This window comes from Gymnoscopelus microlampas, assembly GCF_963454915.1.
Source record: "Gymnoscopelus microlampas genome assembly, chromosome: 1".
NCBI classification, from domain to species: domain Eukaryota; kingdom Metazoa; phylum Chordata; class Actinopteri; order Myctophiformes; family Myctophidae; genus Gymnoscopelus; species Gymnoscopelus microlampas.
The window spans coordinates 38026667-38039697 of NC_139962.1; the positions used below are offsets into that span (position 1 = coordinate 38026667).

A 13031-nucleotide genomic window follows, 5' to 3' on the forward strand; every position below is an offset into this window, starting at 1 on the left:
TGTGGTGTGAGCAGAGCTGAGATTTCAAAACTACATGGAAATAGAGCTTCAACTTGCAGACAATGCTGACACATAAGCGTCAGAGTTTAGATCTGGAACCAAGGGAATGAGTGAATGCAAGGAACCACTTCAGACAGTGTGAATATTTCTCTGGATCATTGATTGGACACACTTGGGGCTAATCAAATTGAATGCTGTTGCATGTAACAAGACAGTTTAAGGAAGACTGTTTAACATGAATGCAATATGACTGCATGATTATGCAATTCTGGACACAGCTGTAATTTGAACAGTGCTGCATTTGCACATTTTCAATCAGCCCCTTCCTACTCAGTATAACAGAACAATGTGTTATTATGACAAGTATACACATGCACATCCATATCTAATCCACACTAGCGTGTGTGTGTGTGTGTGTGTGTGTGTGTGTGTGTGTGTGTGTGTGTGTGTGTGTGTGTGTGTGTGTGTGTGTGTGTGTGTGTGTGTGTGTACAACACCAACACACATTAAATCACACAGTCAAAAGTCAAAGATCTCTCATGCACACACATTCAGTGGACGGCTCATGGTCAAGCTGACTTGGCTCGTTTGATATTTCATCTCTTCGGCACATATAGGCGTCGATGAGTAAGATAGTTGGTATCAGGAGCTGTACTGTTAGGTTGATAATGAGCTAGCACTTGCTGTCCTCACAACGACGCACACACGCACGCACGCACGCACGCACGCACGCACGCACGCACGCACGCACGCACGCACGCACGCACGCACGCACGCACATACATGTAAATACTGTTCCTCCTAAGAACAACAGTAAACAAGACTACCTTAGGGACAGTGCATGAAACCCTAATACAGGAAGCTCAGCCGGTGTAAGTTCATCAGTCAGTAATGTTCAGGTTTTTGTGTTATCCCTGAGGTTTGGTAATGCCAATTTACAGTAATAGATCATTCAGATTGACTGGAATCAATGTATCATGGCTATGAAAGTAACGACTCCGGTGTCAAATAATAAGGAAAGGTTGTTTTTTGGATTGCATGGAGGGATGACATGACATCCCATAGCCTGGAGGAGAGTCGATTGCTCTGCTATTGGTTAGTTTGTTGTTAGGCCACCTGGCTAAAGTCACTCAGTGAGTCAGTGAGACATTCGGTGTTTATAGAGCATCGCAGTTGCGCAGAATCCGGGTGCCGGAAGTAAATACTCAATGCATTTTTCCCATTGACTTTTCCAAAAATATTTATATCAATGAATCTAAGCCTAGAATCAAGCCATCCAGGATTCTGGTGAATCATGACCATAAAACCTTTTTTTCTGTGATTTTTTAAATTTTATATTTAATGATATGATATACTATGTTTAATAAATACCCTTTGTTTTGCCGTTTTCAAAAAGGTTTTTTCACAGAAAAAAACTTTTTTTCTGTGAAAAAAAGGTTTTTGGTCATGATCATGGTCATGATTCACCAGGATCCTGGATAGCTTGATTCTAGGCTTAAATTAATTTATATAAATATTTTCGGAAAAGTCAATGGGAAAAATGCATTGAGTATTTACTTCTGGCAACTGGAAGTGGGCGGGAACTGCAACGCTCTATAGGGCTGGTCCTGCTGTTGTTGTCAAGCCAAATATCAACATGGAACTGTAAACACACACACTGATAACAAACCTGTACTGTGTACTGGTACTTTTTTATTGGTGAGGCAGTAGTCTGTGAGTCAAGTTTTAAATTTGACTACAGGAATTAAAGTGAGACTGACAAATGATGATCAGCTTTATCATTATACAGAATTACAGCAGTTAGTGAGCTGATGCACCAATAAAGCTGCGTCACAAACACACATTGTTTTCACATGCACATTTTGTATACACACACATACGCGTGCCCAGATGTACAGTATGTGCACACACACACTGCCACACACTGCCACACACACACACACACACGCACGCACGCACGCACGCACGCACACACTGCCACACACACACACACACACACACACACACACACACACACACACACACACACACACACACACACACACACACACACACACACAGCTGGAACCGGGCATTGCTCCAAAACAGTGCTGGCCAACAGACATACTGGCAGATGCCAGAAATGAATTTCGGCCACCACACTGTGCCAACTGGCCTAATAACAGTGTGAGTATAAAAAGCCAGGATCTGCAGTGAGGTAATATGATGAATGTAAAGTATCCACCTCTCAGGACCACGATTTGTGAAGTGAGCACAATACTCATGGCAGGCAACTTTACACACCACAGGAGAGGTAGTTCACTATCTTGCCTGTTGAAATGCAGTGAAGTGGAAATACCTCATCATCTGGCTACTGAGGCAGACAGACTGTAATGTGTTATGTCAGCACTTTGTTTTACAGTAGGACTGAATTTAACATCGAACATAAATCTATTTTTGATCAACCCAACGTAATTATAGATACTCTCGCAGTTTCTTTCTGTTTTTGAAATGTTTCCATTTAGGCATTTGGGGATAATAAAGAATACTTTTGGGAATCGTTGAGGTCGAAGAAAAGGCTATTACTGCGAATCACTTGTATCGTCCAGTAGGCATGGCTTATTATAAAAAATGTTGCTGTCGAAACTTTGTAATGCAGGGGAAAACTGTCTACAGTTAAAATGTGTTAATTAGTGTATCTTATCATTCAATTAGTCATTAAAGTTTAACCAGTGAGGGGTGAGCTTCTTTATGGCAAATAATCTTTGAATATACAGATATACTGTACATTAAAGAGCAGACATGTAATTCATTGAATTTGTTGATTGTTTCCATCAGCTTGGCAAACTCAGTTATTCCTTGAAACCATTCATGTAATAAAGAGGAAAGTGTCAAATATAATTGTTCAGGCGGACATTTTAAATATGTAGACATTTTTTAGCTCAAAGTCACAATAAGAAATACTTGTCAGTTAGAGAGTAAAATAAAAAAGTGACATACCATTTTTCTCCCTCAGCAGCCACATGTTGCTGAACAGTGTATCCAAACTGGGCCTGCTTCGGACCCTTGATGATTCTATGGTTTTTTGTGTCAATGTTAAAACATTCATGGATTCCTGGAAAAAGACATAGCAAGACAGATGCAAGTCATCAGAAATAAGATATAACTGATGCTTCGGAAATACATCATCCACCAGTATCCTTAAGTCCAGTGGAAAGATTTAGTTGTCATTAAATTGCTACTGGCCAAATTTCACAAATACGAGAAATAGATTTTGTTGATGGAAACGCACCATAAAACACTACAGAAAATAGGTATGTGCTCTAGTATGATTTTCCTTCATTTAACTCAAAGCTTTCGCTAATGACGGAACAGTCTGGCAAAGATAAATATGCATGTCGTTTTTTTCTTCTGGAATCTAACTAGACCAAAACACTGTGTAATTTTACAAGACCAAAATACTTGGTCTTAGCAGCAAAGTACAACAAAAAGAACCGCACAAGTCATGGATGGTAGTCATTTTCAGTGATTGTCTTTCACATTATTGTGATAATCTAATCATTCCTGAATCCCTGCTTCATTGTAAACAGATGCGTAACTCTGTTATCATCTTAGAGCAGCAGAGCTGTCTGTCAGGCTTGATTGACATGGCTGTGTCAGGCTTGTTTAGCAGGGAGATTCAAGATAAAACACCAGAATTGCTACACCATGAATACTAACTGAACACTACACAGCATAATCCTGAGTTATGGACCCCCAGGAATGGATGCATTCTTACACAAACAATAATTACAGACAAATATTATATAATTAATATTGACCATCAAAGGTTTATGGCACTTAAACATGAAGAGAGCACGGACATATAAAATGCCCTGTAGTATTTACAGTATATCATTTCCCCACATGACAAATCAATCCCAATTACAATCCCTTCAGAGTTTTTGTTAATTTTATTCTATCTATGAACAGATAATAATATTTCACAGAATATTTTACCAAACTGTAGTGTGCGCACCCCCTGTGGTGTGCAAGCTGACTCTACAGCATGAGTTTGGCAAGGCAGTTCAAAACATGAGTCAAATCAGTCATGTGAACCATGGCTAGGTTTGGTATATCTTTGATGGCACTTTTCCATTGCATGGTAGCAGCTCAACTCGCCTCAACTCTACTTATCTTTTTTTTTGTTTATCATTAGGTAAAAGTAAGCCTAACGAGTACAGCTGATCCATTTTTGGTATCACCTCCATAGAGGTTCCAAGCGAGCTAAGGCAATACCAAAAGGACCACGGTGATGTGAAAACAGTAGCCTACAGACAGTAGTCTGCAATGTTTTCATATAATAGTCCTCAATGTTTTCTTAGCGTCACTGCATTGGATGCTCCTGAATTATGTGAAAATGTGAAATTAATCAAGCAATTGAGCAACTTCATTGTCTATTTCTTCACCTAAAAAAAAAGAATCAGAAACCGTTTTTGTTGGACTGTACCAGTCGCTTTAACTTTAGCATTGTTTAGTACTCTTCTACGCAGGAGGTTGGACATCGCTATATGGAGACCAGCTACATGGTGAAATGATGTTATGCTGTGTCCGGCAGCGTCAATGCTAGTTCACAATGCTACGTTGTTTTGTTTTACAAAACAACGTTTCAAACTACTAGTTTCAAACTACTAGTTTGAAACCTTTATATTCGCTACTTCCATACAGATGTCCGTTTCTGTCCATGCCCACTGAGCGGCCTCTAGGTCCAAGGGATCAAATCCAGCGGGTGCACCCAACTACCTCACAGACAGGGAGAAGTACAGACACTCAATGCAGCTTGTTCGTAAACACTTCATACAATTTAGGAATTAACAGGCCATGTAGTTGCTAAAATGTATCTACAGTTGCTAATGTCATCAATCTTCGCAACGTCCATACAGCAGTGTGTTACTGTTTTGGGTTTGGGCACGTTTTCAGCTTGTCAAAGTTGAGATTTCTCCACTCTATCTCGGCATCAGACACTGTGGGACAAGCATCAGACACTCGTCTCACATTCTCCAGCATTGTGACACTGCTGGTGTGAATTCAGCTTGGATTGTAAAATTATTACTGCATATTTTGATATGTATTATGCCTATCATTGCTGTATTGTTGCTTGTCTAGATTGTTTACATGGACCACAATGGAAAGACGCCTTTGGCTATTTCTGATCAATGTCAATGTCAATGTCTTTTTTTAACGTACTGCTAAACTTTTAAACTGTCAATAAAATATTTTATTCAACTCATAGAGGGGGTCCTATCCTATCTGCAGTGGAAAACAAGCCGAGTCGAGTTGAGCCGGTACCATGCAGTGAAAAAGCGACTTAGTTTTGAAACATCCAACCTGTCATATAAACAGTTTTTCATACAGAGGAACAGCAAATCACTATCACAGTAATCAATGTAATAAAATCTAGATTAGAGCATGTAGGAAGCATAATTCACAGGCAAGTGCAATTTTACATGCAAGAGGCAAATCCTGCTTCATGAGTTGATCAAAGAAGGGCTGTATTTTCAATTACACTCGTTCATTCTATTCCCCTCACATGCTTTGTACAATCTGACCAGATGGAGAAAACATTTGCAATGAGTTTCTGGTTTCAGCAAAATGTATGAAAGAAGGCCTTTTCCGATTCTTGTTGTCACCTAAGTTGCACAAAATACCTTATCAGTGATAACAATATGATGCACCAGATGAACAGAACACATTCAGCAAGGAGTTGCATTAGAAGAGAGGTGGAGATCTTACTTTTGACAGAAGAGCTATCATTCAATCCATCTCTCACCACTCATCCACCCCAGTTTTTCTTAGTTATGTTGGGGTGTCACACACAGAAAATAGCTGATCTATAAGCTCACAACACGTTATGCTGTCACACCATATACTGTAGATAGCTTATAGATCGGTTATTTTAGGTACACAACACCCATGCACAATTAAGAATAAGTCAGTCTTAAGTATCCATGTTGCCCTGTGCGCCGGAACTGACGTCAACATTGATAGTGAGTAATGACTGAACCCAAGCCAAACATATACAGCAGACTTCATGCAGACTGTCACATCACAACTCAATGATGGTAACAGAACACCATCCCAGAAACTGTAAGAAGAGGAGCTTAAGAAAGGGAAAGGAAATGAGAAGAAAGAAAGAGAAGCAGCTTTTAAAGTAATCATGCTTAATGAGATATATAGAATTTAGTTTCCAAAGGATTGACTGTTATTGCTCAAAAGAATAATCTGTTTTTCACTGTTGGAGCTTCCATTCGAGTTGAGATTTATTTCATAGAGCACAAATTTGCAGAGCTCTGGTCACAAAGACAAGTTGCACGCGCACACACTCGCACAGTCCTACACGCACGCACCCCTCCTCCCTTATCCATACACTGTGGGGTTTATTCTCCCCATCTGGCCTCATTCTAAGCCTCCTCAGTCATAGCTCTCTCACTACCCATCTGTGAGGCTTTGGGGTCAAGTCGAGTCAAGAGAGCATTACTTTTCCCTGCAAGAGGAAATTCACCTCAATGTAAACAACAAGGTGAAGGAATGAACAACAAAGTCTAAAAGCAGACATAACAATTTATTTCACTATGGTAGTGTTGTCCCTGCATGCATCAGAACATTGTCCTCTCATGTAGTGAGGTTTGTATAAAGTTAATGAACAGATAAATCCTCAGTGTTTAACTCTGAGGTGTTTACCGTGAATGAAATGGAGATTTGTTGCAGTTTGTCATTGATTTAATTAGACTACCCAGTGATTTAATTTAGTTATCCATTTCGGTCACTCCCTAAGTTTTGAATTTAGCTATTCAAAATAGTACATTTGTTTAAACTGCCCAACGTCTTTATTAGTCATTAAATATAATTACTTGACTTAAATTATGGAACATTATCTGGGTACTTACAATAAAATAGGGTTAATTAAAACTAAATTGATCAACTGGAAAGATTTAAGAGAAATGACACTATTCTCAGCCTATTTTCTATAGGTGTAACTGCATAGTAACTGATGTATCCCATAGTAGTGTCTTGTAAGCTCCCTCAGGCTCCCTCAACATGTTTTTTCTTTTGGTATCTTCTCATTTTCCATGACACTTAATGGAGGAAATGCTCCACATTTTAATACCCAGTAAGGAAGATGTGAAAGTACCTTCCCATCAGAGGCACGATAACCTCTTCTATATAACTAGAATCTATATAACTAGAAACATTCCACCCTTATTAAACCGGTGTTTAATCAAATGTTAAGTGTGCTGTGTGTTGGTACTACAGTATGTGGCATATTTTTTATAAATGTTTGTTTATGCTGTTTTTAGTTTTGGTCTTTTTATGTTTCTTAGATAGGCTGATGTTTTATGTTGCACTGCAAGTGACTGAGGGGGAATGGCATTTCATTTTCTGTATGTATGGAAGTACATGGAGAAAGTGACAAATAAAGTGATTCTGATTCTGATTCTGATATGTGCAGTTCAGCCATGTTGATCACACCATTTGACATAGATTCTTATTGGCAAAGAGTAGACACACACAAAATAAAACTGACAGGTAAACAGATCGACATAGAATTTCCCTCCATGCAGTTGGCATTGTGTACAATAAGGCTCAACCAAAAAAATGCCATCCTCCTATAATTTGACAAACCTCTGTCATGGTGTCATGGTTGGTGGTTGGTGAGACCAAAATTGCTCTGCCCGGTTCTCCTCAGCGGCTGGAGCAATTGATCCGAAATTGCACACAGCCATTGACCATTACCATGTGCACCTAACAGCGATGCCCGATTTTCGATATCACCAAATCCCAGCTGTTTATTAACGTTTTTGTGTAAAACACTGTCGCCATGGTTACGGGGCTGCCTCCCGGGTTGCCAGATCATGTGCGCATATCCCCCCACGGATGCGTCAACCGGGTATGGACTAGTTATGATTTAATTTCAATCAGACAAAATATCTCTACAGTAGATCAGCTTTGGGGCATTTGAAGCATTAGAGGTTCGGGCCAAACATCTAGAGTTCGGGCCGCATAGCGGCCCTCACACCTAAATTGCACCGCCGATCCGACCAATATGTCTGAGTCAGTGTCGGGGGCTTTATCAGAGTACCCATTGTACCTGTCTGTCTGTGTCCCTTCTATGCCCATATATTAAGTTAGACAACACACTCCATATTTGGGAGTAGCTGCATTGGGAACTCCTTGTATGGTTATGGCTGAGTCATAGTGTCATGAGCGTGACGATGGATGAAATTGTAGAAGGGCTGTTAAATTCTTCGATGCCGACTGAGTATTACAGTACATGGAGATGCCATATTCCCATATGGCATCTAAACCTACTTGTCTCCATATGACACACAGCAGTTAAATGAGTTGAGATCAGTGCTTTTTGAAATAGGCCTCGAGTCCTGTATATGGAATTTGAAAGATTCTTGAAGTGATATGACTTGTTTACATGTCAAGAGTTACACGCCAAGTCGCCAACCCCTGATGCTTCATATACAGTACTGCAGAGCAGTGAGGATATATACTGTATGTGTATAGTATCCATCCTCGCTGTACATATACAGTATACAAATTGTGTACAGTACCATCAAATTGTTGGTACCGTGTGTTACTGTGTAGAAGCTCCACAGCTGTATTTATTCAAGAAAAACTTCCTTAACAAAAAATAGAAGTAGACCACATTCCTTGCTCACTGATATGCAGTATGGGAGTGTTAATGATGTTGCAGAACCAAGAAAGAAGGCCACACTAGAATTATGTTTACTCAGTATCAGTCAAAATAACACTTACTGTATAAGTGTGAAGTTACCACACTGCAAAGAGCAGTAAAACCATTAAAACCCCAGTTACAGCAAAATAGGTGGTTGGACTGTTTGTGTACTGACTGACACCCCTGAATCATTCAACCGTAGTAGTGGATGCTGAGCAACAAAGTCTGTCACACCAGTTCAAACCACCTCTACACAACCACAGTTAATTTGTTCTGCTTCATGAAAACCCCCATTCATGCAACAATCGTCCCCACCATTTATACCATTCCCCTAAATATTGACACATTCTCCACATTGCTCATTTCCTGTTGCATGAATAGTGCACATGTTCAGCTGGTCCTTTCATCCTATGCCCAGGTTTGATCCTGAAAGGCCTTGTTTATCTGGAAATATAAAGTCTATTTTTAAATGGATTATATGGCAGAGATGCACTCTTGACAAACATAAATATACAAATAAATGTGTTTGGGCTGCCAAGAAAAGTTAACAAATAATGTCTGGAACAATATTGTGGAATAGCTATCTTTTTACAAACAGTGTGCGGTGGGTTCTGCTTTTGAATTTCATAATATGAGGCACAGCAAATGAATAGCGAAGGATTCTGCAATAGACGGTACTTTGATGGCATTTTCAGCACTTCATAGAAAGCAAGCCGCACTAGTTACTATCTCAGAACAGCTTTGCTGTAGTCTGCCCAAGAAAAAGAAAGGGCTCTAGAAGAATGAAGGGCAGAGGGGAAAGAGTTGGGGTGAAAAGCATGAGAATGGAGGGAATCCAGTTTCCATTTCGAGCTCCTAACGTGGCAGAGCAATTTAATATTCCCAGTAATATCAGCAGCTTCTAAAGCCGGGTCGGAGTCTTGCCGGGTTTCCTGTGTACCGGCGTCGATGCCCAGATAAATAAACCTCAGGCCGGTGGCTGCCGGTGCGACCCACATTAGTCCACTGCTGCCTTTGGCCTGACCCCAAGCTGCAGGAGTTCCACCACAGACCCACTGCATGACACAGAGCAGCCCCCCCAGGGCATGCTTTCTGAACCAGTGACGATCTGGTGGCTAGAATGGATCCTCAAGCCCATATCTAATTTCATGAGTAATACACACTTAAATCTAAATCATATCTAAAGTCATGTTCAGATCCCTACTAATACTGTACATCCCCTTTCGATGATTACTGATTATGTTTGTTATTGTGTAATTGCTAATGAACATGGCTATTAACCAAGGACTAGAACTACTGGGGTAGCATGCCTATTGAGCATAAAGCATAGCATAAACCATTACGCTCTGCCACTGAAACCCACACACATCTTTGGAAGTTATCATTTACACTACAGCTTTTCAATGAGTTTTACAATTTCTTCTCTCAGAAAAAGATGTGCATGTCTGCAAGATTCCATCAATCTTGTTCCCATTAAAATAGTTTTCACTGGAAAGATACTTCATAATGGGCAATAAACCTTTGGCCATTTTGACACATTATGACTCCAGTGCTGAGGCCAAGGTAAATGAGTTGGGACGGATGGGAATGGGATATCTGACACCAGATGCTCCTCATACAGTGTATAACAGCCAACTGGGCACAGCTACTGTAACCTAAATATTGACACTTTCAATCAACCAAATGCCTCTAAAGAGTTCCAAACTAATCCTCATGACAGTATTTCAACACAAGCGATGGAGTGTGCATACCAGTAGAGGTCAGTTATCACACAGACAACACACAAGATGAAATAGATTATTGAGCATATTTCCCTGCATTAGCTAATAGCGGATATTGATACAGTAGGTGTTGAATTATATTATTATTGTTATTCTTCTTCTTCTTATTATTAAAGACATTTACTCTACTTCAATACTTTTGTGTGATTCAACAAGATGCATACAAACAAATGTGTCCACGAACAGTCGTTTTGGTCTCTGATCCCTTGAGAAATTCAGAGTAAAAATCCCAAAAAGTCTGAACTAAAGAGGGAGTATTGAAAAAGTGAATTACCCTGCAGACGTGTATGTTACCATAGAGTTTTTGCAATATTCATCTCGGGTAGAGCATTCTCACCTTGGAGCGATCAACTGTCTGCCAACCCTGAGTGACCTGAGGATTTGTTGTTGCCCCTGGAATTATGACCTTTTTTTCAATAACTTCCAATTTTAAAACAAACAGGTTAAAGAACCTTCACAAAAAAACCTGGACACAGACGTACAGTACCTGGGCTGTACATGTTTTGTAAACATGTTAAACTAGGTTTTGCAAAAGTGAAGTATGGTGAGAAAACGTAAATGAGGTCCGATATGAATAAGAAGTCAGTGGTTTGAAAGGGTGCAATGGAGGTCGATTGACACCTGTCTGTCACCTCAGGATCTGGATCAGAGAATCCTCCTGCAAGTCAATCTGGCAATGATCATGTATCATGAATTCCCACGGTATGACTTCAGTGTTTCTCCTGTCTCCTAATGGTTTTCCCACTCTAGCCAGTATTTTGTCTTTCCACACAGACTTTGTCTGCATTCAATTTCAGCCTTTCTTCCACTATGCACTGCTCATGTCCAAACCTCTAGTTTCAACAAAATTCCAAAGTCAAAGTAAATATTTACAAAAGATTTCCATTACAGTTTTTTTTTAGACAAATATTGTTATTTACCAAATTGAAGATTAATGATTCAAATTACCCAGACCTCAAAATGTTTTGCCCTGTATTGATCTCAATATGATATTGACTGTCAAGACAAAAATATTAAAGACTATGGTATTATTTTAATGTACAGAGGTGACAGCATATTATAACCAAAGACTGACCAAGCTGGCCTATTGTGCTGTATACTGTATGTGGTTACATTATATTGTAACTTACAATATATTAAGTTACAATAAACACCTGAGATCTCTGCCATTGGTGGCATTGTCCCAATTCTATTTTATTATTTGTTTTACAATTGAGACTGACAGTGCAGAGTGATCCATATAATAGATTGTCAAGTTAAATGACACGAATCATACTCAAATAAAGAAAATATGACTTTGGTCTCTCTCACACACACACACACACACGCACGCACGCACGCACGCACGCACGCACGCACGCACGCACGCACGCACGCACGCACGCACGCACACTCACACACACCTCCTTTGCGTATGGGTTTGCTGGTATTGTGATTTCACTGGTAATTGACCCCAGTTTTGGCTGCTCACCAACACCTCTCCAGTCACTGGAAATTCTGACCACTTGATTATGAAAAGATAGCATCAGCTTTCATTTGAAACTACATGTCTGTTTCCAATGAAAGGCAGAGCACCTCAGCAGACCTGAGCAAGCCAACACATCCTTCAACAAAGCCAACTCAGCATCCCTGTGTCTCTCCATAGCATGAGGTCAAGATGGGAGGCGACATACAGTATGAGATTTTGGAATAGATAATACAAGCAAACTGTAGGTCTCCAAATCCTGATATACTAACAGAAAAAGTTAATTATCTATTTCAGTCGTTTTAATGTGTACAGTAGTATAGTGCACACAACTATTTTTTTTAATTTCAGGATGGGTAAATGTTAAAACAAGCACTTATTGTGCAATTATAAAACTGTCAAATTATTTAGACTAAAATAGAGATGTGTATTAATTTACAGAAATGTCAGGAATAATGCAGACATGCACATAGACACACACACACACACACACACACACACACACACACATGCATACAGTACTTTAACTCACCTGGCATCTGGCCACAGATCCAGAGCAATAGGCAACAGTAGTACTCCATTAGGTTATGTATGTGTGGATACAGTATGTGCACGGGTTGATGTGTGTATATGCGTGTGTGTGTGTGTGTGTGTGTGTGTGTGTGTGTGTGTGTTCGTGTGTGTGTGCGTGTGTGTGTGTGTGTGTGTGTGTGTGTGTGTGTGTGTGTGTGTGTGTATGTGTGTGTGTCGGGTGAGGCAGAGAGACCCAGCGGCGTGCACTGTTAAAGATCCCGCTCTGATTGACTCCCCCTCCTAGTGAAAAGCCTCTATATCTGGGGGAAGTAGGAGGGACTGTAGCTGCAGGAGGAGGTCCACTTTGACACAGCAGGCAGGAGTCCTCTCCTCCTCACTCCACCCGGTTCAACTCAGGCTGAGATGTAAAAGAACATTACACAAAGTAAAAGCCAAAATCCAAAATAGGCAAACATTTGCCCCAAATAGCAGCCCGCAACAATGTTGTCCACTTTTCAGATCGGCTAGACCCCTTGGGGACTCCAGTCAATTAAGTATGTAGGGTGTA

At 40.2% G+C, this 13031-nt stretch overlaps 1 protein-coding gene across 2 annotated transcripts in view; it reads right to left on the bottom strand.

Moving 5' to 3' along the window:
- itga11a (integrin, alpha 11a) overlaps positions 1–12611 on the bottom strand; it is a 58972-nt gene extending 46361 nt beyond the window's left edge. For both annotated transcript variants that reach the window (XM_084059367.1, XM_084059366.1), the window contains exons 1-2: positions 12483–12611; positions 2980–3094 (exon numbers count right to left, since the gene is read on the bottom strand). In XM_084059367.1, the coding sequence (XP_083915493.1) occupies positions 2980–3094; positions 12483–12531 (164 nt within the window). In that variant the 5' untranslated portion in view covers positions 12532–12611. The remainder of the gene's footprint in view (positions 1–2979; positions 3095–12482) is intronic.
- Positions 12612–13031: the final 420 nt, after the last annotated feature.